The sequence below is a fragment of the Silene latifolia genome, chromosome 7 (genome assembly GCF_048544455.1).
Source record: "Silene latifolia isolate original U9 population chromosome 7, ASM4854445v1, whole genome shotgun sequence".
NCBI classification, from domain to species: Eukaryota; Viridiplantae; Streptophyta; class Magnoliopsida; order Caryophyllales; family Caryophyllaceae; genus Silene; species Silene latifolia.
This window is the reverse complement of record NC_133532.1, coordinates 124083513-124107915: the sequence shown is the minus strand read 5'-3', so window position 1 is coordinate 124107915 and position 24403 is coordinate 124083513. Positions and strand designations below refer to the sequence as shown.

Genomic DNA, 24403 nt, shown 5'->3' with positions numbered 1-24403 from the left:
TGAATTCTTTTCCAAACTGAAGTCCTCTTAAAGACGATCAAATTGAAAAAAAAAATATCGTATTCTGAACTTATAGCCAAGAGTTATTGACGGTCAAAATTTTTTTACAAGAAAAGAGGGTAAATCAAAGAAAATGAAAAAGTTGAGAGGTACACGACAAAATATCTCAAATATATAATTTATCAATATACTCCCTCCGTCCCGGTCAATTGTTGTCCTTTGGTTTTGGCACAAAGACCAAGGAATGAGGAGAGAGCCAATTATAAGATGACAAGTGGACTAAATTGGATGTCAATGATCAAATTACTCATCAAATGCAATCCTAAAATAGAATGGACAACAATTGACCGAGACACCCAGAAAAAGGACAACAAATGACCGAGACGGAGGGAGTAAAATTTTAGCACAGTACTTAACCATTCACTGAGATTCATACATTGCAAATTTGCAACCTGAACTGCAAACTACTGTAAACAGTAAAAGTAACAAAAGATAATAATATATGGCTTTGTTAAATGTTTACTGCATTGTAAGAGCAGTTGTGTTTTACCTACTGATTCCTGCTATACTTAGTTGGGGAGATGCTGGTCATTATGCTACTTGTAAAATTGCTCAGGTAATACTACTAATCTAGTTGTACTAAGAAATAATTTGTTTGTATGTTTAGATTAGCCTAGTATGGAACCTGTGTTACCCCGTCGGATACGGCTATTTTGTGCGAATTTTTTAATTTTTTGGTCTAAAATGAAGTGTCGAGGTGTCGTGTGTCGACACGATAGATGTCGGACACGCGACACGTCAGGTAAGTGAAGTCTCGGAGTAACATAGGTATCGAACTATCGATTAGTTAAGGGGTCAGATGTACACATTTTAGAGTGGAACCTGGTTGGGTTTATGAGGTGGACTCTCTTTCTCTTCCATTTGGGTGTGGCTTAGACCCGTTTGCATGTTTAACCAAGTGCTGTGACTGCACTGGAGCGCGGGTCACCCTCAAATCATGCAATGGCATGAATTGCGAGGCCCTGGGTTATTGCATAGTGACCTTCTGGTCTGTTAAAAGAGAGGGCCGGCTTACCTTGCTGTCGCGTATCTGTCGGGGTTTGCTCTCAAAGATGTATCGCCCTAGGCTGCTAATGAGAGATGTTCCTCGTTACCAAAAAAAAATAAAGTTTCCATTTTTGTTGGTTTAGATTGCCCTTTAGCTTTTGTACTTTTTTTCAGTTACTTCAGTTCAGTTCTAACTGTTTTGTTTCCGCCCTAGGCTGCTAATGAGAGATGTTTTGCTTCGTACAGGATTATCTGACTGAATCAGCCAAGGATGCAATGAAAGAACTATTGCCAGGATCTGCAAATGGCGAACTTGCAGCTGTTTGTTCACGGCCCGATTTGGCTGAGATTCGTAAACGCTATCCCTGGACCGGTGAATTGCATTATGCTTACACTCCTGACTTTCAGTGTAATTTCGGTTATAACAGTAAGATCCTTTGACCGACCATTTACCAATTACCACTGGCAGTGGCGGAGCCAGGATTTGAACTTAGGGGGGCGAACGACTAATTTCATAAGGCACCCTCAAAAAAACTTCGAAAATTTCATCTGTCAGGGGGCGACCGCCTCTGCTAGCCCCCCCTAGCTCCACCACTGACCGCTGGTGAAATCCTATGAATCAGTCTCACATGTACTAACATTTTAAACGTGCAGGAGACTGTCACAATGCTGCAAATGAGACACATAGATGTGTGGTTGGAGCAACTTATAATTATACAATGCAACTTGAGTTGGCCTACAAATACCATCAAGCTGAAGCTTTTTCCAATTGTATGCCGTTTGTAATTTTCTGTTACTTATCTCCGATTCTATGATTTCTTGCCAATTCTCAACCTTTTTGAGGAGATATTGAACAAATTACAAATTAGATTTCACTACATTTCGACAAATGTAGCCTATAATAGGAAATAAATATAATTGTTGGGCCTCAACCATTACCTTAAGGTTTTGGTTGAGATGGTTCATCTATCCTGTTATTAGAGCTAGTGTGACCAAGAGGTCACGGGTTCAAAAATCCTAGCAGCCTCCAATAACTCACGAAGTGGAAATTCAGCACATGGTATGAGGGGGCCTGTGCACTAAGTACTAACCACTCTTCGAGCCCAGTGGGCACTCGAGTGAGGGGGCATAATAGGAAATAAATATAATTGTTGGACCTCAACCATTACCTTAAGGTTTTGGTTGAGATGATTCATCTATTAGTCTATATGGATTGAACGGAGGAAGTGTACCATTAAGTCACCTTTCTTCTGGTTTAAAGTTTGTGTTACTTATGGTGCTAATTGTTGTATATAGATAACTTGACAGAGGCACTCATGTTTTTGGCGCATTTTATTGGCGACCTTCATCAGGTGTGCTGTACTGCTCAGTTGTTTCCTGATGCTTATGTTTGCTAAATACTACAGGGTACACTTTATGCATTCAGATAGTGAGTCTGTTGTCCAATCTTGAAATGATTTTTTTTTTTTTTTTTTTTTTTGCAGCCTTTGAATCTTGGATATCTCGGAGACTTGGGTGGAAACCGTGTTATTGTCAGCTGGTTCAATATGCCGACCAGTTTGCACCATGTATGTTTGGTTTCTTTGCGTATTCATCTTTTACTTTACTCCTACAACCTACAGCCCCAACTTATATCCTCTGCATCCAATATACCCTGGACTGGGTCCGTCTCACCAAGTCTTGATAATCTCCCCTTAAACGACACACCATGTGTCTCACGGGGCTTGTGCTACACTAACTCCTCTGCATCCAATATACCCTGGACTGGGTCCGTATCCAGTGCCTCAGTGCGTCGCTCCGGAACCGCCATTGGACTTACCAAGTACCGCTTTTGTTGTCTCCATTAAGACTTCCACCTTCAAGTCTTGGCCTGATGAATCTCTGTGTCTAGCCCAAGTAAGACTTCCACCTTCAAGTCTTGGCCTGATGAATCTCTGTGTCTAGCCCAAGTAGAACCCTGGGCTCAGATACCACTTGTTGTGCGGAAGCGTGAATATCCCGTGTTTTGTCCGCTTTGGGCCAAGCCCTCACGGATTTACTCTTGGGCTCCTTCCCAAAAGGCCTCATACTATTATATTTTATAGACACTTATAAAGATGATCTTCCATCTTTATTCTACCGATGTGGGACAAGGGTTTGCACCCTAACAATTCATTATCTGGTGTAAAAGGGGTCAAAAGGCTAAGTCATGAGTATCGCCCCTCAACGACTTTACTGTTAAAAATGTGTGCATTAAATAATCACGAGTTTTTCATATAAGTGAATGTCGCACGTAGTTAATCTGTACTTTTTAGGTATGGGATGATGCAATCATCGACACAGCCTTGGAAAGATACCATGGTTCAAATTTGACAAACCTGATAGAAGCAATCAAGAGTAACATGACAGTAAGCTTCTCGCCTTTCTATTATAGCTCGTCTTTGCTAACGATTCCAGGTCCTTAAAATGCTTCTTAACTAAATTCAGGACGACTGGCTAAGTGAGCTCAAATCCTCGGAAGCATATCACAGCTCAGGTTCTCTTAGAGAGTAAGTACATATAATATTTTCCTTTATCAGATACCAGTGCTGGACATGGCACACAGGTAAATTTACTTATTATGAGTTCAGGTCATGTGGGGCCGTGGGGTTCCGTGTTATTGGGTTGTTTCGAGTACGAGTCATTTTCAGGTTGTTCTGGGTCTTGTTATGGATCAGGTCACGTTAGGTATAGGTCTGCTTCTGTTGGGTTTGTGCCTTGATTCTGTTAATCGCCGCTTCGAACGACTATGCGGGGTATCTGGGGCTAGGTCTGTATTGGGCCTTTATTAGGTCATTCATTCTGTATTACCGTTTGAATCTGTAATCTGAAAACTCCTCACATATCAATAAAACTCTCTACTCTCTCCCTTCTGCCCTCCTGTGGACGTAGCTAACACCCCGTTAGTGAACCACGTAAATGTGTGTTTGCCTTTTTATTGTTCTTTTATTTGTTCTTTCTTGCTTCTGTTATAACAGCTTCAGTATAATATATTCAGCAACATCGTCTTGAGACTGACCTTAGAATTTCTGCAGTTTCGCAGCTGAGAGTATTTCTTTGGCTTGTGAATATGCATACAAGAATGCCATAAACGGAACACAACTGAACGGTAATCCACAACCCAAAATTCATAATCTCAAAATGATTTGGGTCGGCTAAAATGAATCTCGTCCTCTGAATCTGAATTTATTTTATTGGAACACAGACGATTACTTCCTCTCTCGGCTTCCAATTGTGGAGAAAAGGTTAGCTCAAGGTGGAAAGCGCTTGGCAGACATTCTCGAAAAGTTTTTCGGAGCAAAAACCAGTATTCAGAAGCAAGTCATATCTGCGGTTTAATAGACTAATTATCTTTGATGTAAAACTTTATTGCTTTCAAATAAAATTGCATGGAATTTAGAGGACTTATCTTGAATTAATTTCTGATCTGTAATTTTTTTTTTCTGCAAAGACATTATTGGTTCCGAATCTAGATAATAATAGTTATTCCTTCTGTAGATGCAGCGCATTCACTGTGATTACCAAGCCAGGTTCGATCCTATAACCTGTGAGTTATGGGTTGACTACGCTTCTGCCTCGCGACTCTAATGACATTGCTCACCTACTCAATTACTCATTCACTGCCTGTATAAGGAATATGTCGGAACTATTAGTGTTAACGATGTTGCTACACGCAAACCACTAAACATTTTGGGAAGGATTTGTGGCTCGTTCCGTTAATTTTGAATCAGTTTTGTTCATTTATCATGACCGTGACTCAAAAATTTAGGCCATAATTATATGGTTATACCGTTTCAAGTAATGAGCGAAGTCATGTAATAATTACCATAATATATTTTCATACTCCCATTAATTAAAATTTCCGTTGTATATTTCAAACAATGATAAACATAGAACGAGACGAAGGGAGCATAAAGAGTAAAGACTAGGAGTGAGCAAATAAAATGAAAGACATAAATGAGTGAGAGGAATGAATAGCGAAGAAAGTAAACAACAAGAGGATCCGTGGCGCAATGGTAGCGCGTCTGACTCCAGATCAGAAGGTTGCGTGTTCGATTCACGTCGGGTTCAATTTCCCGATCCTCATCACTGTCTTTTTGCTGTCTGTGTTTTATATATTTGCATTTATATAGTACTACGTCGCGTCTAAAAGCAACAAGGTCGTTGTAGTATAGTGGTAAGTATTCCCGCCTGTCACGCGGGTGACCCGGGTTCGATCCCCGGCAACGGCGTTTTTTTTTTCCTGGTTTATCAACCTTTATTATTCCCTAATTATAATTTTCCCCAAATCCAACTCTCAATCACCATCTTATATTACTAACCCTAGAAAATTAAAATTGCAAATTTCCCTCTTTTATTCCATCGTACATCAAAGTATCAAATCATAGCCTTGAAGGTATGAGTAAACTACAATTCAATTTTTATTTAGTGTTATAAATAGATTACACTTTTTTAAAAAAAATGTTGTAATTGCTAGTTTTAATGTTCCTTTGCTAATTTTTGTATGTTTCTATTGATCATGTTTCTGGGTATTTTGTAGTTTGTTATTTTAATTAAAAAAAATCCAACCTTGCAGTAGTTATAGTGTGAGACGGTCTCACAATGTAAGACGGACCATTTGTATGATGATGACTCTTCTATTGATAGCAATAAATGAATGAATTTTTAGAAAATAAAAATAAAAATCGTGAGACGGTCTTATTCTAGAATTTGTGCTCATTGGGTATCATGAGCTTCAGTAGCGGAACTATGGGGGCTAGCAAGCACGATTGGCAGTTAAGATTTTGATCATGTTTCTGGGTATTTTGTAGTTTGTTATTTTAATTTAAAAAAATCGAACCTTTCAGTAGTTATAGTGTGAGACGGTTTCACAATGTAAGACGGACCATTTGTATGTATGATAATCACTCTTTTATTGATAGCAATAAATGAATGAATTTTTAGAAGAAATAAAATAAAAAGGATTGTGAGACGGTCTTATTCTAGAATTTGTGCTCATTGGGTATCATGAGCTTCAGTAGCGGAACTATGGAGGCTAGCAAGCACGATTGACAGTTAAGATTTTGAGTTTTTTCCTGGTTTACCTTATTGCATTATCAGTTCGCCACTGAGAAAATTTCGACTGCTTGCTTGTCTAATTTAGTGTTCTTCAGAGAAGTGTACTGATTGCTGACGAATGATTATTGTCCACAATTAAATGCTCTAATGAATGATCTTGAATCGTGATGAATTATTGCAGCGGCTCATATAACGATTTCAAATGAGAATTTGTATATAATGTGAATCATGTTTGGTTATCTGATATCAGAATGTTACTTTGAGCCGAGGACATGTTCATCTGATTGATCATCGTAATGTTTTTTTTTTTTTGAAGGATTAGTTAAAGACTTAGAGTCGTATTTTCTAGTTTCTACAGCTTGGTAGTCGGGGAAGTGATCAAAGTGAGGATTATGCAGTTCAATAGTTTGAGGGTTGGAGGAGAGAGCGCCATGAAACTCTTTGATGCACATTGTCACCTACAAGAGCCGAGGATATTTAGCTTCGCCCCCCAAGTAATTCGCTCAACGCTTGACACTGGGGTTGTCAGTTTCGCGGTTAATGGAACTTCTGAGGAAGACTGGCATTTGGTTAAGCAAATGAGTGATTCCTATCCATCTGTTGTTCCTTGTTTCGGTATTCACCCTTTGTGGGTCCCAGAGAGGAGTCCAAATTGGTTTAGCGTGTTGAGACAGTACTTTGAGTCTACACCGTGTGCTGCTGTTGGGGAAATTGGTCTGGATAAAGGGTCGAAAGGGAAAACGATTAATTTTAGTGATCAGGTTGATGTTTGTAAGAAACAGTTGGAACTTGCCAAAGAGCTGAAAAGGCCAGCTTCAGTCCATTGTGTCCGGGCCTTTGGTGACCTCCTTGACGTGATGAAATCAACTGGCCCATTTCCCGAGGGAGTTATTCTTCATTCTTTTTTAGGTTCGCCTGAAATGGTCCCTCAACTCGCGAGTCTTGGGGGGTATTTTTCCTTTTCGGGATTCCTTATGGCAATGAAACCACAAAAGGCGAAAAAATTGGTGAAATCTGTTCCGTCTGATAGAATCCTTCTTGAGACTGATGCACCAGATGCTCTACCAAGTGTGAATTTCGATTCTTTGTTTATTGTGGAAGGTGATTCTTCCCTCCCTCCTGAACTTCAAGGACGAGGTGAAAGCCCTTACTTAAGGGGAAATGGTGACATGCCAGATGTTGTGAAGGACGCACCAGTTCCACCAAAAGGAATGTTAAATCACCCGGCAAATATCCATAAAGTTCTCGGTTATGTGGCTTTCCTGCTTGAAATGAGTAAAGAAGATCTTGCAGAAGTGACTTACAGGAATGCTGTGCGACTGTTTTCCTACGAAGGATCTAAAGTACGAAAAGAAGGTTTGTTAGAGGCCTTTTCTGATGTTTGTTATTTGATTTAAGTGTGTCTGATCTATTTTGTATAATTTGCTCTTTTTTCATTTATTTTCATTATTACACCTCTTATTGACGAATTTAAATGCTGATTCATGTTAGATGGCCTGATTGTGATAAGATTTCTGAGTTCTGAATGTTAGAAGCCTTAATGAATTTTCTGACCAGATTAAGATGGGCGGCCGTGGAAAATATTTTTTTACATTGGACTCTTTTAATTGCTATAATTACTTAATTGGCAGTTTTTACTGTTGTTAGAATTCAAAGTTATCCCTTGCTGACCTTTCTGCCACCCATTCTGGTTCTAACATTGGTGATTATGTTGTTTTTGTATATTATTTCCTCATTTTTTCCGTATCAATTGGCAAAGTGCACGAATCGTCAAAACACCAAAGTGACAGAAAATATCAGCCTGTTTGTGATTATGACTGAACTTATGATTCTCTGTTATAACCACAGGTAATGTCGTGGCGGACTCAACTGCATAGCAGCCTTCCTACTCAGTGCAGAATCATGCAGTGGTGGAACTCATGAATCGTGCTAAAAATCTATCAGCTGCAGAACTGCCCTTGCCTTACGACTCCTTTTTAAACCTATCTAGTATCTTTCTCATCGCTGCTCTACTCGCTACAATGTAATGTCGTTTTTCTCGTGTAGCAGTCACGTTGTTCAGGATCTGTGTTTCGCCATGCTGTGAGGTCATCAGGTCATGTACTTGATCCCATTGAAGAGTATATTACTTCAGTATTATGAACAGATTCTAGCAGTCTGCAACTTTGTATCATTTCAAAAATACGAAAGCAGTACTTATACAGTTGTACCTATAATGATTCATTGAGCCACACACACGGAAGCTTAATAGGAGCTAGACGCGGTTAAGGGTGTCATACTGTTTGGATCATTATCAGTGCATTACTGTCAGGTCATTCGCATACAGGTCAGTTTTGGTTGCTTTCGGGTCTGGTCAACTGTGTCATTTTCATGCCGTTTCAGGTTGTGTAACAGTAATATTTTTCTTTCATGTTTGGCAATTGAAGTACGGTCATTTTCAGATTGTTCTCTCTCCTTTTTTTTTTTCCCGGAAAAGATCAGGTAGGATTGTTTTTGGTTAATTCTACTTCGGGTGTTTTTTCAGTTTAAGGTTGAGTCAGTTTAATCTGAAAAAATATTTTTTTGTCAAATCCAGTAAGAACAAAGTAGCAATGGTGCCCTAGGTCGGGATCAGATGTCTTTCTTGTGTTTCCATTTACCCATTTCATCACTGTAAAACCCAGCGTCACCAAGATCCTCTGCCACACGCCACACTTTCTTGATGTACTTGACATCTAACCATGCTGCATAGTCAGATCGAGTGATACGAACACAAACCAGGATCTCGACCTCAATACTGAGGAAAGCTTCAGGATCTGATGTATACCAAAACATTTATATATCTCTTTTTTTTTGAGGGAAAAACATTCATATATCTCGATATAAACCCAATGCTGTAGTTTTTTTTTTTTTTTTTTTTTTTTTTTTTGACATAGAGAAAAAGGATAGCTTACAGCATCCCAAAAGTTACATAATGACTATTACTTTTATGTTCTTTTCTTTTACTCCGCATGATTACCTTTTCGTTTGTTACAAGTATAATTGTACCTTATTTTTTGTCCATGAATAAACTACTTACCTCAGTATTGAGGTCGAGATCCTGGTTTGTGTTCGTATCACTGAATCAGCCAAGGATGCTACGAACACAAACCAGGATCGAGTGATACGAACACAAATCTGACTGAATCAGCCAAGGATGCTATGAAGGGACTACTGCCAGAATCTGCAAATGACGAACTTGCAGCTGTTTGTTCATGGCCTGATTTGCGGGAGGTTTGTAAAGGCTATCCCTGGAGTGGTGAATTGCATTTTGCTGACACACCTGACTTTGAGTGTAATTTTGATTATCGCAGTAAGATCCTCTAATTCTACCACTCTGGTGAAATCCTACCTGTTGAGCTCGTTGACATCTGCTAACTAGTTTAACCTGTAACGTTTAAACGTGCAGGAGATTGTCACAATGCTGCAAATGTGAAAAATAGATGTGTTATCGGAGCAATTTATAATTATACAATACAACTTAAGTCAGCTAACTATCAGTATGGAGCCTACTCTAAATGTAAGCCATCTGTAATGTACTGTTATCTCTGATTCTATGATATCTTACCACTTCTCAAATACTTCGACGGGATATTGAAAAATTATGTTGTATATAGAATTATAGATAACTTGACAGAGGCACTCATGTTTCTGGCGCATTTCGTGGGCGATCTTCATCAGGTGTGCTGAACTGCTCAGTTGTTTCCTGGTGTTTATGTTTTCTAATTACTACTCGTAAATATGTTGGACATTCAGATTTTAGAATACATGCTGGCAATAGTTAAAATTTAAAAACTACTGATTTCTTGCTGAAACTTGTTCTCTGAGGCAGAATCTAACCGAAAATCTCGAACTTTTTTACTTCCTATTGGATATGGAAGCAAGATTTGGATATAACATAGAGAGATTTAGACCAACAAAATCAATGTCTGATAGAATGTGTGTAAATTATATTTTTCATTAATCTATGATTGCCTTTGTTGCAGCCTTTACATCTTGGATATCTCGGAGACTTGGGTGGAAACCGGGTTTTTGTCAAATGGTTCGATAAGAAGACCAATTTGCACCGTGTATGTTTCACTTGCTCTTACCAGTCTTTTTTTTTGGCGTAAAGGGGGCCACAAGCCCACAAGGGCAGTTTGATGCTGACAGGCTTCAAGCCTAGGTCATGGTTATCTCCTTTCTGTGACTTTATCGGCTAACATCAGCTGCTCTTTACCATTTCTTTCAGTTATTTTGAGCAAAAACTACCGTGCCACCTAGTTCGCTGTACATTAATCATATATAGGCATCAGCTGTAAAATGCAGCTGTTTCTATTTCATAAATGAGCCAAATATTCTGCTGTGTAAAAGTTGTTGAAGTGATGTATGTATTTAATAATCAATGGCGGAACCAAAAACATAACTTTTTGTTAGAAATTTTTAGTTAATTTTCCTGGCTAACTCTATTGCGTTAGGTTTTCGTCCCCTAACATCAAGTCCTGGTTCTGCCACTGTCAATAATCATGTGTTTTTTCTTATGAGTGAATATCAGACTTATTTAATCTTTACTTTTTAGGTGTGGGATGATGAAATCATTGACACGGCCTTGGAGAGATACTACGGTTCAAATTTGACGAACCTGATAGAAGCAATCAAGAGTAATGTAACAGTAAGCTTCCTGATGACAAGTTGATGATGTGTCAAACTGAAATGCATATAACTATATTAGCATATATACAACTTGTCTTTGCTAGCGATTCCTGATCCTTACAATGTTTCTTAACTAAATTCAGGACAACCGGTTTAGTGAGATCAAATCCCCGAAAGCATGCCACCGCTCAGTTTGTCCCAATCAGTAAGTACTAGACATGGCAAACAGGTCACTCGGGTCGGTTGTCTCATTATGAGTTTAGGTTAGGTTACATAGGGGTTTAAGCATCAGGTCATTTCAGGTATGAGTCAGCTTCGAATATTCTATCAGGGTTGGTTTGGGTCGGGGTCATTCGCGTCAGGGCAAATATGTGAAGTACACATCAGCATCTTAAGACTGTACTTGTGCAGGTACGCAGCCGAGAGTGTTTCTTTGGCTTGTGAATATGCATACAAGAATGCAGCAAATTTAACTCACCTGAACGGTAATTTACAAACCCTAATCTTGATTCATATGCTTCTGACTGGAGATTAGATTTTCTGTACACTCTATCCCAAAATGATTTGAGGTCGGCTATCAGGAATCACATCCTCTTAATATGGTTTTGCTTTGTTGGAACATAGATGACTACTTCCTCTCTCGGCTTCCAGTCGTTGAGAAAAGGTTAGCTCAAGGTGGAGTGCGCTTGGCAGTCCTTCTCGAAGAAATTTTCGGAGCAAAAACCAGGATGCAGAAGCAAAGCAAGTTATATCTGCGATTTAATAGACTAATCAAATGATGTTGTCCTGCTCAGAAACCGCTAGAGTTAATCGTCTTTGATGTGAAACATTTATTACCAAGAAATAAAATTGCACTGAATTCAGATAACTTCCCTTTGATTAAGTTAATTACTTCTGTATCATTTTTTTCCTGCAATGGCAAAATTGATTCCGATATATGATTTGAGACGGAGGGAATATTACAGTGGGGAATATTATGCATCCAGCATCGATAAATGTTACTGACTGTTGATATTTTGTTAATGCTAAATTACAGTTAACTCGACTCAAACCCGATTGATCAGACTCGTAGATAATGACCAGAACATGTAACAATAACCCAACACCTGAAATAAACCGTAACCCAAATTAACCCGACTCAAACTCTAATAAATCAAGTCAAACCCGACCTGGATTACAATTTTCGCGGCCTACTCTCATCCTGTGAATCCTTTCTTTTAGAGTTTTAGGTCATCCATATCTTCGAATTCACGCTATGATAAAATATGTTATCGTAATTAATTATTGTTCTAATAAAATATTAATATGACTAGAACGAAGAAATTTCGAGCAGTGGGATTATTAAACTATAAAAGATGCTGTACTGCAATCCTCGTGCTCTTTAAGCTTTGTTTATATTTGAAGCAGTATGGTTGTTACTTGCCAAGGCAGAATAAACTATATGTGAAAGTAGCAAAAGATTACATGGCTTTGCTGAATGTATACTCGATTTCTGTCGCGCTGGTGTTCTTCCAACTGATTCCTGCAATACTTAGTTGGGGAGAAGCAGGGCATTATGCTACTTGTAAAATTGCTCAGGTACTGTTCCATTCTTCTTATAACTTACTAATCTCGTTGTACCGAGAAGTTATTTGCTTGTATCGATAGAGTTAAGGGGTCATGTACGCGGTTTGTACCTGTGATCTTAAATAAGTTTTAGGATGTAACCGCACTTGAATGCTACATTCTGTAAAGTAAACAGATCTGAAAAAAACATTTGGTAAATGGCAAACCGCGTACATGACCCCTTAACTTTTTTCAGATCTGTTTACCTTACTGTTCGACTTTTATGCATATTTAAAGACGGACAATATTTTGCTTTTTACAGGATTATCTTACTGAAGCAGCCAAGGATGCTATGAAAGAACTATTACCAAAATCTGCAAATGGTGAACTAGCAGACGTTTGTTCATGGCCTGATTTGCCTGAGATTCGTAAAGGCTATCCATGGAGTGGTGAATTGCATTATGCTAACGCTCCTAACTTTGCGTGTAGTTTTGATTATTGTAGTAAGACCCTTTAATTTTACCATGCCGCTAAAACCCTACCAGTTGAGCTAGCTGACATCTCGGAACCAGTCTAACCTGTAACATATAAACGTGCAGGAGACTGTCACAATGCTGCAAATGTGAAAAATAGATGTGTAGTTGGAGCAGTTTATAATTATACACGACAACTCGAGTCTGTATACCATCACTATGGAGCTTATTCCAAATGTAAGTCGTCTGTAATATACTTTTATGATTTTTTTACCATTTCAAATCATAGGAATTCAAAGAATTGGAATAAGTAGAACTGCGTATCCATTAAGTCGCCTTTCTTCTGGTTTAAAATTTGTCTAACGTAAGGTGCATTATGTTATACTCCGTATATAGATAACTTGACAGAGGCACTCATGTTCCTGGCGCACTTCATGGGCGATCTTCATCAGGTGTGCTGATCTTCTCAGTTGTTTCCTGGTGCTTATGTTTGCTAATTACTACACATGTAATATGAAGCGCGGAAAGCTGATATTTCTGTGGTTAAATTTTGAAATGATGCCTTTCATGCAGCCTTTACATCTTGGATATTCCGAAGACTTAGGTGGAAACCGGATTATTATCAGCTGGTACAATAAGACGACCAATTTGCATCGTGTATGTTTCAGTTCTTTGTCTCCTCCTCTTTCACTTGCTCTTATTATTTTTTTCTCACTTTTGGTGTAATAAACGGGGCCACAAGCCCACAAGGGAAAGTTTGATGTTAACGGGTTTCAAGCCGTCTCAGTGACTTTATCAGCTAACATCAGCTACTTGGGTATCAATTCTTTCAGTTATTTTGAGCAACAGACACGGAAACATCTATGTCGGTCATTTTATTCTCACTTTTTGTATAATGCAGCTGTTTCTGTTTCGTAGATGAACCAAATATTCTGCTGCGTCAAAAATGTTAAAACTTAAAAGGCGCGTCTGTTCAAAAATCATGCGTTTTTCTTATAAGGAATGTCAGACTTAATTAATCTATGATTCTGTACTTCATAGGTATGGGATGATGAAATCATTGACACAGCCTTGGAAAGATACTACGGTTCAAATTTGACGAACCTGATAGAAGCAATCAAGAGTAATATAACAGTAAGCTTCTTGCCTTCTACACAATTTATTTACCTAGTACTGTAATGCGTTTATGCGTGGCATATTGGCATATATAGCTTGTCTTTGCTAACAATTCTTGCTTCTTAACTAAATTCAGGATGACCGATTAATAAGTGAGATCAAATCCTCGGAAGCATGTCACCATTCAGTTTGTCCTAATCAGTAAGTTGTCTAAGTACCAGTACAAGACATGGCTAAGCAGGTCATTTGGCTGGTCGAGTTATGAGTTCAAGTTATTTAAGGATCCACTGTTATCGGTCATTCCGTGTTAAGGGTCATTTACGTGTTATTCAGGTCTGTCAGGTCATTCCAGGTCGTGGCTATTAAGAAATTTGTTCCTATATAGTCTTTTTTTTTTATCAAATCCTTGTTTAACCGACCAGCTTATTATGGATTGGGTCATTTCGGGTATGGGTCTGTTTCTTGACAGGTTGGGTTTTGAGCCGGGCAGATTCGTGAGGTCTAGATGCCACTCTCCCATGTACTCACCCAACAGCATCCCGAGACTGACTTTATTACCTGTACAGGTACGCAGAAGAGAGTATTTCTCTGGCCTGTAAATATGCATACAAGGATGCCACAAACGGAACCCAACTGAACGGTGTGTATACTTCAACTTAAGAACAAATTTCTGTGGTCTTTGCTAGTTAAGTATATTACTCCCTCCTATTCTTCTTTTTCTTCCCCTTTGGATGGGGCACAATATTTAAGGAAGAGAATAAAATATGAATTGGGTGGGGTTTGGTGATAGGAGAGAGGAATGAATAAAATAAGGAATTGTGAGTTGGGTGGGGTTTGGTGATAGGAGAGAGAAATGAATAATTATGAATTAAATAAGGAATTGTGAGTTGGGTGGGGTTTGGTGATAGGAGAGAGGAATGAATAAAATAAGATTAAAAGTTTCCAAAAAAGGAAAGGGGAAGAAAATAGAGAATAGGAGGGAGTATAAATGACCTCAAATTAACCTAATACGACATCAGATTAATAATCTGAAAATAATTTGGAGTTGGCTAACACGTATCTCATCCACTTAATCTGATTCAATTTTCTTGGTACACAGATGACTATTTCCACTCCCGGCTTCCAATCGTGGAGAAAAGGCTAGCTCAAGGTGGAGTGCGGTTGGCAGCCCTTCTCGAAGAAATATTCGGAGCAAAAACCAGGATGCAGATGCAGAAGCAAGTTATATCTGCGATTTACTAGACTAAGATGATGATATATTGCTTAGAACAAGCTAGCGTTTATCGCCTTTGATGTGAAACATTTAATGCCATGAAATAAAATTGCACTGATTTCAGATGACTTCCCTTAAAACACACCAAAAATAAGGAAGGATGGCAGGAAGCTTTCACTGTAAATATCAGAGCCAGGTTTCGATCCTGGGACCTGTGGGTTATGGGCCCACCACGCTTCCGCTGCGCCACTCTGATGTTGTTGTACATTCTCAAGTTTAAAATTTATATATCAATTTAACGTAAATTGGATTTATCATACGCACTATTAGAATATTGAGATTGAACAAATTGACATTAAAGCCTCATTTTTTTTTTTTTTGATAAGGAAAGGAAACTAGGTCAATCGTAATCGATCCATAACATCTTCGCGGATGAGAGCGGTAATCAAGAGTCAAGAAAACTTTCAGATTACCCAATTCATAAGGAATAAAGGGGAGCAAATGGTACAAATAGTATTTTCGATCCCCGATATTGTAGCGTCCTTGTGGCTTATTTGACGCAAAAAAAATGTAGTTGGTAAATGATTTCTTATTTGGGCCGAGTTATTAAGCGTTCTCCTATTTTAATCGCATTATTATAAGATCATTTTAGTTATAAAAAATTATGAGTAATAGTTAGTAAAGTATTGATTAAAAGCAATCATTTCAAATGATTTAGAGTCATTTTTCAAAGTCACATGTTTTGATTGAGTAAATTTGAAAGCGGAATTTTTTGTTCAGTATCGCTTGATTAGTGTCAATTTTAATCACCATAAGTGTAACTAGTTCTGACGAAATTAACTCGACTTAAACCCAAAAAATAGTAATGGAGATCCTTTGTCCCATTTCGTGTCCCATCTTATGTCTCATAACTTCTGCCGATGACACTGATGAGTCATAATTATATTCTCCTTAATTACTTTTGATACGATTTCGTGCTAAATTATGTCATTTACATGCTTTTTATGTTTTTTTTTTTTTTTGGCAACGATAAAGAAAAGTTCCTTACATAGTGCTTAGTTGACTCTCGGAGCCAGACTTTATTATTACATTACCTGAAACATAAGTTAAACGGGGTTAGCAAAAAGAAAAGGCTTCTTGAGGGGGACGATCTGAGTTTGCCAAATGAGCGAATTCTTCTTTCCTCTTCTTAGTCAGTTGGGCTTCAGAGGACTACCTGCAACAAGACACACTTACACCCAATGTTGTCAGGATCGGGATTCTACTTTGGATCGATGGGGAGGGCAGGATCGAATCGGTAGAATCGGACCGTAGAATCGCAAGATTCTACTAACTCACTAAATATAATTTTTTATTTGGATCGTAAGATTCTACAACTATGATAGAATCGTAGGAACCAGGATCGGTCAAGCATTTTTGGATCGTAAAATCGTAGAATCGTTGGATCGAATCGCGATTCTGACAACAATGCTTACGCCTCGAGGACGTAGAGATTTACGTGAGAAAGACCTACTTATAGAGCAAGTAGATACATTGTGTCTCGGAGATTCATCCCCTTGCTATGATTTTTCTTTTTCTTGGAGTTAAAAATTATTCTGTGGCTCCGTACTTTATAGGTGTGGGATGATGAAATCATTGACACGGCCTTGCAAAGATACTACGGTTCAAATTTGACGAACCTGATAGAAGCAATCAAGAGTAATGTAACAGTAAGCTTCCTGCTTTCTACACAATTTATTTACCTAGTACTGTAATGCGTGGCATATTGGCATATATACAGCTCGTCTTTGCTAACAATCCTTGCTTCTTAACTAAATTCCGGACGACCGATTAACAAGTGAGATCAAATCCTCGGAAGCATGTCACCGTTCAGTTTGCCCTAATCAGTAAGTTGGCCGGTCTAAGTAAATATGCTGTTTTACCTGATCATGTACCAGTACAAGACATGGCTAGCAGGTCATTTGGCTGGTCGCGTCATTAGGAGTTTTAAGTTATTTCAGGATCCACTGTTATCTGTCATTCCGTGTTAAGGGTCATTTACGAGTTATTCAGGTCTCTGTCAGGTCATTCCAGGTCGTATTATGGATTGGGTCATTTCGGGTATGGGTCTGTTTCTTGACAGGTTGGGTTTTGAGCCGGGCAGATTCGTGAGGTCTAGATGTCACTATCCCATGTACTAACCCAACAGCATCCCGAGACTGACTATTATTACCTGTACAGGTACGCAGAAGAGAGTATTTCTCTGGCCTGTAAATATGCATACAAGGATGCCACAAACGGAACCCAACTGAACGGTGTGTATACTTCAACTTAAGAACAACAGATTCATAATCTCAAAATAATTTGGAGTTGGCTAACACGTATGTCATCATCCTCTTAATCTGATTCAATTTTCTTGGTACACAGATGACTATTTCCACTCCCGGCTTCCAATCGTGGAGAAAAGGCTAGCTCAAGGTGGAGTGCGCTTGGCAGCACTTCTCGAAGAAATATTCGGAGCAAAAACCAGGATGCAGATGCAAAATCAAGTTATATCTGCGATTTACTAGACTAAGATGATGATGTATTGCTTAGAACCCGTTAATGTTTATCGCCTTTGATGTGAAACATTTAATGCCATGAAATGAAATTGCACTGAATTCAAATGACTTCCCTTTTGATTAAGTTACTGCTGTATAATTATTCCTGCAAGTGCAACCCCATCATCAATTCTGAAACTGAGTTGCAAAAGCGAGTTATATCCACACAAAGGGCAAAAAAAAAGATGGCAGGAAGCTTTCACTGGAAATATCAGAGCCAGGTTTCGATCCTGGGACCTGTGGGTTATGGGCCCACCACGCTTCCGCTGCGCCACTCTGATGTTGTTGTTCATTCTCAAGTTTAAAATTTATATATCAATTTAACGTAAATTGGATTTATCAAACGCACTATTAATATTGAGATTGAACAAGTTGACATTAAAGCCTCATTAGTTGAAAATAGTATTTTCGATCCCCGATATTGTAGCGTCCTTGTGGCTTATTTGACACAAAAAAAATGTAATTGGTAAATGATTTCTTATTTGGGCCGAGTTATTAAGCGTTCTCCTATTTTAAGCGCATTATTATAAGATCATTTTAGTTATAAAAAATTATAGGTAATAGTTAGTAAAGTATTGATTAAAAGAAATCATTTCAAACGATTTAGAGTCATTTTTCAAAGTCACATGTTTTGATTGAGTAAATTTTTTTTAGAGAGAGGGGGGAGGTTAATTTAGAGAGAGAGCCTTGAAACAAGAATATGTGATCCATTGATTGAGTAAATTTGAAAGCGGAATTTTTTGTTCAGTATCGCTTGATTAGGGTCAATTTTATTTACTGTAAGTGTAACTAGTTCTGAGGAAATTAACTCGACTCAAACCCATAAAAGAGGACCTTAATTTGGGAAATGGATCCTCTCCATTTCCTTTCTCTCCATTTCCTCTCACAATCTCTTTAAAATAATAATTTCCCCTTTCACCTTCATTTTCCTTTATCTTTATGCGTAAATTTAGAACCGTTAGATGTTGTGCACATGCGATCCGCACCGTTAATAGGAACTTGCCTCTCCATTTCTTTTTAGGAAATGGAAAGGAAATGGGCTCCTTAATTTGACACCGGGAAAATAACCTGAGCGAAAATAACAGGTTACTACCTTATAAATTCGATCCAAAATAATTCAAGTATTCAAACCCCATACCAACCTATATAAAATTTAGAAATTAAACGACTAAAACTACGCATCCAAAAGTAATCCCGACTTGAAAGTGATCCGATCAGAGCCTGAACTAAATGACATGTTGGTTGTAATAAAAACCGTTGATTGAATTAAAACCCGAACCGAATGACTTGTTTGTGGTAATCAGAGCCGTTGAGTGAAATCTTTAGCCAAATCCAATGTGAAGTAAAATAGAATACAGAAAAGTATTTCGTACGAAGTAATACCCTTCGATTCACAATTCTTCCAGAAATCAATCGACAATTACCACTAAAACCCTAGAAATTCAAACGCAATAATCAAACAATCAAAGCTGTAGATCGTGTAAATCAGCATTCATCAATTCTATACGCAACAAATTCGAATCAGGTAGTTTCTTTATATCGACAGATTTTGTAGTGTTATTTTATGGATTAAGCTTGAAAATTGTGATAATTTGAAGTGAATTTCATAATTTATGAATTAGATAGAAAAGTTATTCATGTTCTTCGCTGTTTTTCGATTATTCGGTTGTATTGGATTGCTATTATCTGAATTTGAGCTCGAAGATTGAGATGATTTGATTACATGAGAAAATTGAGATGCTTAATTTTGAATTTCCTCTGTTATGATTTATGAATGTGAAAAGTTATTCGCATTCTTCGCGGTTTTTAATTGTTTGGTTGCATTGAATTGTTATTATCGGATTTGAGCTTGTAGATTGAGATGACTTGATTACTTGAAAGCGAGATGCTTATTGTGAATATCATCCCTTATTAATGAGAAAAGTTAATCGTGTTCTTCGCGGTTTTTAATTGTTTCGTTGTATCAAAATATTATAATGTGAGATTGAGCTTGAAGATTGTATTGAAAAATTGAAATGTTCTTCGCTTGTTTTATTATCCGGTTGTATTGGAATTTGGAATGTTATTATCCAAACTTGAGCTTGAAGATTGAGATGATTGGATTACTTGAAAGCAAGATGCTTAATTGTGAATTTCCTCGCTTATGAATGACAAAAGTTATTCATGTTCACTGCTGTTTTTAATTATTTCGTTGTATCAAAATGTTTTTATCTGAACTTGAGCTTGAAGATTGTATTGAAAATTTGAAATGTTATAACTTCGGTTGTAGAATGGCTTCATATAAGTTTTGTAATACGAAAGTGAGATGCGTTAAGAAGTTATTTTGATGTTGGTTGGTGTTTTTATTTGTTAGATTGTAGACATGTATAGTAACATGGGAGCTCAGCCTGGAGGGCAGCAACAACCCTTTATGCACCACATGGGCCCGCAGGCGGGAAGCCAACAACCACCCTACCCTAACCAAGCTAATCCGTTTGGGAATCCATTCTATGGCCCTGGTTCGGGATTGGTTCGCAGTGGATTGAGTGCGTATGGGGAGAAAATCTTAGGGTCAAGCTCCGAGTATGTGCAAAGCAATGTGAGTAATGCTCTGATTACTCAAACCTATTTGTGTTTACCTTTATGCATTTTCAATTCTGGTGAGGTTTTGTTTGTTCTCCCCTTAGCTTTCATCATGGTAGTTTTCTTGTGTATTGCTGGAACAAGATTAGGCTGTGTTTCGATTTTCATTTAGTAGGAGTTCGTAGCATTTTTGTATGGTGCAGAATGTTCATGCTTCATGTATTCTGGTGTTCCTCAACGTGTACTTCTGGACTTACTGTAGTGCCACCCATACTCAGGGTGTGGTAGTGTGGAGTCAAATGAGAGTCCTGTGCTCATGCTTTAGATGAGATATTTTGATGGAAAAGATGGTCGACAGTATCTTAAAGGGCATTGGAACAAAATCCTTCCAACATTGTAAGGATAGGGAAGGACAGTGGAACCAAAAAAAAGTCGTTTAGGTATTGTGTTTATTCTCTCACAGTTGATCGACATATATGCCCCATTCCCACATCTTAGAATTAGAATCAACAAAGAACGCTGTCAAGAACTTGAGGGTAGTTGAGTTATAACTGATTTCATTGCCGATACAAAACCTATCATAAAATTTAGGGTTTGGATAAGTTTTTAACTTGTGGCTTAAAGAAGGTAAATGAAGAAAATTGTCAAGAACTCAAGGGTTGTTGAGTTATAACTGATTTTAGTCATTTCATTTAGGTGGGAAGCCTTTCATAAAAACTTGTGGTTTAAAGAAGCTTTAAACAGTAATGTATTTTCCTTGAGATTCCCCAATACATAGGGACATGAACTTTTTTCATCTTAGCCCCTTCTCATTTGGTAATGGTTAGGGCAATTCTCCTCTACTGTGATTACTTCGATGGCTTACTGAGTACTGGAAAAATTTATGTTGATGCGACACCCAGTTGCTTTAATTTTCAGACTATACTAAATGATTTCAGTTATATGTATCCCTTTCAGTTTATCCTTTATATCTTTGATCCTGCTCTGCCCCACCTTGTGTGATTGATCATGTAATGGGTTTCAGTGTGATTGATCACGTATGGGTGGTGTCAGTGTGACTCTATAATAGCTTGATTCAAGTTTGCTTTAAATAGGAAAAAAAAACTTATCTAGTGTCGTACATTTTTAAACTCAACAGATAAGTAGGTATTTTGCTGATCCGCAATATTACTTTCAAGTGAATGATGACTACGTGAGGAACAAATTGAAGGTGGTTCTATTTCCCTTTTTGCATCGGGTTAGTGCCTAAACTTATGTTTCTCATGTATTTTGTCTCAGAAATTTGTAGAAGTTTGTCCTCTTATAATCTCATTTTGTTGCAGGGGCACTGGACAAGGATAACCGAACCTATGGCAGGCAAACTATCGTACAAACCTCCAATTTATGACATCAATGCACCGGATCTCTACATTCCTCTTATGGCGTTTCTCTCTTACGTTGTTCTAGCTGGACTTGTCTTGGGACTGAGTGGAAAGTAAGATTTTTGCTTATGATCTTGTTTTGGCCGACACATACATTGTTATCATGCATGGTTTCATGCTTCCTCTAGAAAATTTTGCATAATGTTGGGCCAGTATGCAGCTGGATCACAAACTTATTAAACAGTAGGCATTGGTAATATATTTCTTGCTAAATCGTCGATTTAGGAACAAACAAGAATGATATCAAATGTTTATTTCATTTACTCTTGTCTTCTAATATTTTAGAAGTCCGGGTAATTGTGCTTTAGTGTCTGATAGTGTACTGCTCACAAGGTTATAGTGGAATGCAGTACATGGTACATCTCTGAGTGAAATCATGAGTGCTTCAGATGTAAGGTTCGGTATAAACTATAAAGCCTATAAACAGTTAGCAGGCCCTGTCGTTTTCAAGAAGTATTAGGAAAAGTTTTGGAGGCTTCGTCTCGATTTTTTTTACTTCTTGCTCTCTATTTTCATGTTTGCAAATCCTTTTGATCATTATAAGACTAATCTGTGGTTGCTCTGCTGACAGTGCAATAGTGCATACTTCTAAGAATGTGTTCTTTTTTTTTTGAAATTGTGTTTGATATCAACACAACTGCTGTGTGCCTACATTCTACTTTCTTCACCCTTTCTTCACTTTTGAGGTTTGAGGCCATACTCGAGTCCGACATGACACTCAAAGATGTGCATGGAATCTGTATCCAACACTTCTCTTAACAGAGGCGGACAGGGATACTTGCATGACGATATTGAAGAAAAAGACGAGTATATGATGTAGATAGTCTGATTCTTGATGATTTTAACTCTCATGTGTCAAGCATCTCACCGTTTCACTTTTACTCTAAATATTTCTTATTTTTATTTAAAATTTTTTAAGACGTGTCCCTATATCCAGGTCTTTCTATTTTTACAGCTTTGATGTCTTCCATGTTCTGATAGCACTGCTACACTTTGTTGCTAAAAAACATTTCAGGTTTAATCCCGAGGCTGTAAACTGGCTGTTCATGAAAGGAATGGTAGGCTGGTTCCTCCAAGTCACGCTACTAAAGCTATCACTATTATCTCTAAGTAGCGGAGAAGCACCGCTGTTGGATGTCGTGGCATATGCAGGATATGCATTTACCGGCATCTCTCTGGCAGTCCTAGGAAGACTACTGTGGAAACATTCATACTATGTACTATTACCCTGGACCTGCCTATGCATGGGAATCTTTTTGGTGAAGACGATGAAGCGGGTTTTGTATGCCGAAGTGAGGAGTTATGACTCGGGCAAACATCACGTCCTTTTACTTTTGATAGCACTTGCTCAGTTCCCACTCTTCATCTGGCTCGGAAACATTAGCGTTCACTGGCTTTTTTAACCCAAGTCCGTCCTTTGTTATGTATAGGCGTAGCTAGGAACCGACTAGGTGTAGGAAACTCTTACACCCATTGTGCCCTTTTCTTCTGAATTTGACCGGTTTCCGTGTTCTGATCATATGTGTTGTTATATCTATATTGTTTCTCATCTAGAAAGATTTGCATATGAATTTTGAAGCTGAAATGTGCCCAATTTGTAATGAACACTTGGAACGTCGGTTTAGTAGCTTGGTACAATTCGTCTTTTTTCTGTACCGGTAAGATACTGGAAAGTTATCGAAGAATTTTACGATACAGGAGAATTCTCCATTCTATATTATGAATATTAGACCTGTCAAAATTCGACCCGACCCATTTTTAGGGTTACAAACCCGATTTTTTTGACCCGTGACCCGTTCTACCCGAACCCGAAATGACCCGTTATTTTAGGGTCGAGACCCGACCCGAACAGGTCGACCCGTTGGGTCAAAGGTAAATCAAGAATTTTATTAAAATATTAATATTTATATATTATATTTGAAAAAAATAGTTAAAAAAGTATTTTTTTTATTACTAAAAATTACAAAAACAACTAAAAAATTAATTTTATATAACTTTTATAATATTTAATAATAAAATAATTATTAAAAAAACTTTATTTTAATAATTATGTGAATATAATTAATGTAAACGTTGAATATGATTAAAATATTAATTTTAAATATGATTTACATTTAAAAAAATATTTTTTAGGCGTTAGAAATTATTTTCTGACCCGTATTATGACCCTAACCTGACCCGTATCCGACCCGACCCGTATTCTGACCCGACCCGTGACCCGTGACCCAACCCGCCCGACCCGTTTGACAGGTCTAATTATGATTTATGACGGGGTTTCTCTTCTCCGATATGACTAATAGGCGCCTTCTTGTCCGCCGTGGTGACGGGTTTTGAGAATCTTTTCAAAGCATCTAAATTTATGCTGTTTTAGAGAACAAATTATTGAGTAGGTTATACCTACGGAGCATGTGAGCCTTGGTAATCCTCGTTGTAGGAGACACCTAACTTATGGACCATGTGTGGATGATTGATTAATTTATTTCTACAAGCAAAGTCATCAACCATGTTGATGTACGCAACAAGACGTGGTTGTTACTTACACGCATTTCTTGCTCTTAAATCTTTAATTACTTCCTTAATTTCAAAGAAGATTAATGTTATCAACATAAAGTTTGACAAATAATGATATGGAAACATAAAATCATTCATAAAATGTGTGCAGGGGCTATTGATTTTTATTCTACATTTATATATACAATATTACCTCAGTGTCTCAATGAC

General features: G+C 37.9%; 5 protein-coding genes and 4 non-coding genes across 10 annotated transcripts; 7 read left to right on the top strand and 2 right to left on the bottom strand.

The window, feature by feature from the left end:
• The first annotated feature begins 407 nt into the window (after window positions 1-407).
• Window positions 408-4562, top strand: LOC141592938 (endonuclease 4-like). The gene is made up of 9 exons (XM_074413833.1): window positions 408-616; window positions 1294-1474; window positions 1702-1818; window positions 2344-2399; window positions 2532-2615; window positions 3342-3434; window positions 3514-3575; window positions 4101-4174; window positions 4271-4562. The coding sequence occupies exons 1-9, from the start codon at window positions 503-505 to the stop codon at window positions 4402-4404; spliced, it is 915 nt and encodes a 304-aa protein (XP_074269934.1). The 5' UTR covers window positions 408-502; the 3' UTR covers window positions 4405-4562.
• A 502-nt stretch (window positions 4563-5064) lies between these two features.
• Window positions 5065-5136, top strand: TRNAW-CCA (transfer RNA tryptophan (anticodon CCA)). Its single transcript has one exon. It is a non-coding gene; the product is annotated as a tRNA-Trp (tRNA).
• An 89-nt stretch (window positions 5137-5225) lies between these two features.
• On the top strand, window positions 5226-5297 carry TRNAD-GUC (transfer RNA aspartic acid (anticodon GUC)). The gene has a single exon. It is a non-coding gene; the product is annotated as a tRNA-Asp (tRNA).
• Window positions 5283-8352, top strand: LOC141592935 (uncharacterized). Of its 2 annotated transcripts, none has more exons than XM_074413831.1 (3): window positions 5283-5461; window positions 6446-7479; window positions 7972-8352. In XM_074413831.1, the coding sequence occupies exons 2-3, from the start codon at window positions 6516-6518 to the stop codon at window positions 7998-8000; spliced, it is 993 nt and encodes a 330-aa protein (XP_074269932.1). In that variant the 5' UTR covers window positions 5283-5461; window positions 6446-6515; the 3' UTR covers window positions 8001-8352. The 2 variants fall into 2 exon arrangements, with proteins under 2 accessions (XP_074269932.1, XP_074269931.1); XM_074413830.1 differs by having other exon boundaries at window positions 5284-5461; window positions 6440-7479.
• A 319-nt stretch (window positions 8353-8671) lies between these two features.
• Window positions 8672-11758, top strand: LOC141592939 (endonuclease 4-like). Its single transcript, XM_074413834.1, has 8 exons — window positions 8672-9454; window positions 9551-9661; window positions 9767-9822; window positions 10128-10211; window positions 10700-10792; window positions 10917-10978; window positions 11185-11258; window positions 11398-11758. Exons 1-8 carry the CDS (start codon window positions 9304-9306, stop codon window positions 11550-11552), a joined length of 786 nt encoding a protein of 261 aa, XP_074269935.1. The 5' UTR covers window positions 8672-9303; the 3' UTR covers window positions 11553-11758.
• Window positions 11759-12222: 464 nt separating this feature from the next.
• Window positions 12223-15243, top strand: LOC141592937 (endonuclease 4-like). Its single transcript, XM_074413832.1, has 9 exons — window positions 12223-12351; window positions 12641-12821; window positions 12918-13028; window positions 13188-13243; window positions 13365-13448; window positions 13833-13925; window positions 14044-14108; window positions 14474-14547; window positions 15007-15243. The coding sequence occupies exons 1-9, from the start codon at window positions 12238-12240 to the stop codon at window positions 15147-15149; spliced, it is 921 nt and encodes a 306-aa protein (XP_074269933.1). The 5' UTR covers window positions 12223-12237; the 3' UTR covers window positions 15150-15243.
• Window positions 15244-15304: 61 nt separating this feature from the next.
• Window positions 15305-15376, bottom strand: TRNAM-CAU (transfer RNA methionine (anticodon CAU)). The gene has a single exon. It is a non-coding gene; the product is annotated as a tRNA-Met (tRNA).
• Window positions 15377-17908: 2532 nt separating this feature from the next.
• Window positions 17909-17980, bottom strand: TRNAM-CAU (transfer RNA methionine (anticodon CAU)). Its single transcript has one exon. It is a non-coding gene; the product is annotated as a tRNA-Met (tRNA).
• Window positions 17981-18998: 1018 nt separating this feature from the next.
• Window positions 18999-23340, top strand: LOC141592941 (uncharacterized). Its single transcript, XM_074413837.1, has 5 exons — window positions 18999-19224; window positions 20053-20277; window positions 21400-21498; window positions 21584-21735; window positions 22698-23340. The coding sequence occupies exons 2-5, from the start codon at window positions 20062-20064 to the stop codon at window positions 23083-23085; spliced, it is 855 nt and encodes a 284-aa protein (XP_074269938.1). The 5' UTR covers window positions 18999-19224; window positions 20053-20061; the 3' UTR covers window positions 23086-23340.
• Window positions 23341-24403: the final 1063 nt, after the last annotated feature.

Coding starts and splice junctions, on each gene's coding strand:
- LOC141592935 (XM_074413831.1), top strand. CDS start 6,516: ATGCAGTTCAATAGTTTGAGGGTTGGAGGAGAGAGCGCCATGAAACTC. Junction 7,480..7,971: donor ATCTAAAGTACGAAAAGAAG/GTTTGTTAGAGG, acceptor TTATAACCACAG/GTAATGTCGTGGCGGACTCA.
- LOC141592938 (XM_074413833.1), top strand. CDS start 503: ATGGCTTTGTTAAATGTTTACTGCATTGTAAGAGCAGTTGTGTTTTAC. Junction 617..1,293: donor CTACTTGTAAAATTGCTCAG/GTAATACTACTA, acceptor TGCTTCGTACAG/GATTATCTGACTGAATCAGC. Junction 1,819..2,343: donor AGCTGAAGCTTTTTCCAATT/GTATGCCGTTTG, acceptor TGTTGTATATAG/ATAACTTGACAGAGGCACTC.
- LOC141592939 (XM_074413834.1), top strand. CDS start 9,304: ATGAAGGGACTACTGCCAGAATCTGCAAATGACGAACTTGCAGCTGTT. Junction 9,662..9,766: donor GTATGGAGCCTACTCTAAAT/GTAAGCCATCTG, acceptor ATAGAATTATAG/ATAACTTGACAGAGGCACTC. Junction 10,212..10,699: donor AGAAGACCAATTTGCACCGT/GTATGTTTCACT, acceptor TTTACTTTTTAG/GTGTGGGATGATGAAATCAT.
- LOC141592937 (XM_074413832.1), top strand. CDS start 12,238: ATGGCTTTGCTGAATGTATACTCGATTTCTGTCGCGCTGGTGTTCTTC. Junction 13,449..13,832: donor AGACGACCAATTTGCATCGT/GTATGTTTCAGT, acceptor TGTACTTCATAG/GTATGGGATGATGAAATCAT. Junction 14,109..14,473: donor CATTCAGTTTGTCCTAATCA/GTAAGTTGTCTA, acceptor TTACCTGTACAG/GTACGCAGAAGAGAGTATTT.
- LOC141592941 (XM_074413837.1), top strand. CDS start 20,062: ATGTATAGTAACATGGGAGCTCAGCCTGGAGGGCAGCAACAACCCTTT. Junction 20,278..21,399: donor CCGAGTATGTGCAAAGCAAT/GTGAGTAATGCT, acceptor TAAACTCAACAG/ATAAGTAGGTATTTTGCTGA. Junction 21,736..22,697: donor GTCTTGGGACTGAGTGGAAA/GTAAGATTTTTG, acceptor AAAACATTTCAG/GTTTAATCCCGAGGCTGTAA.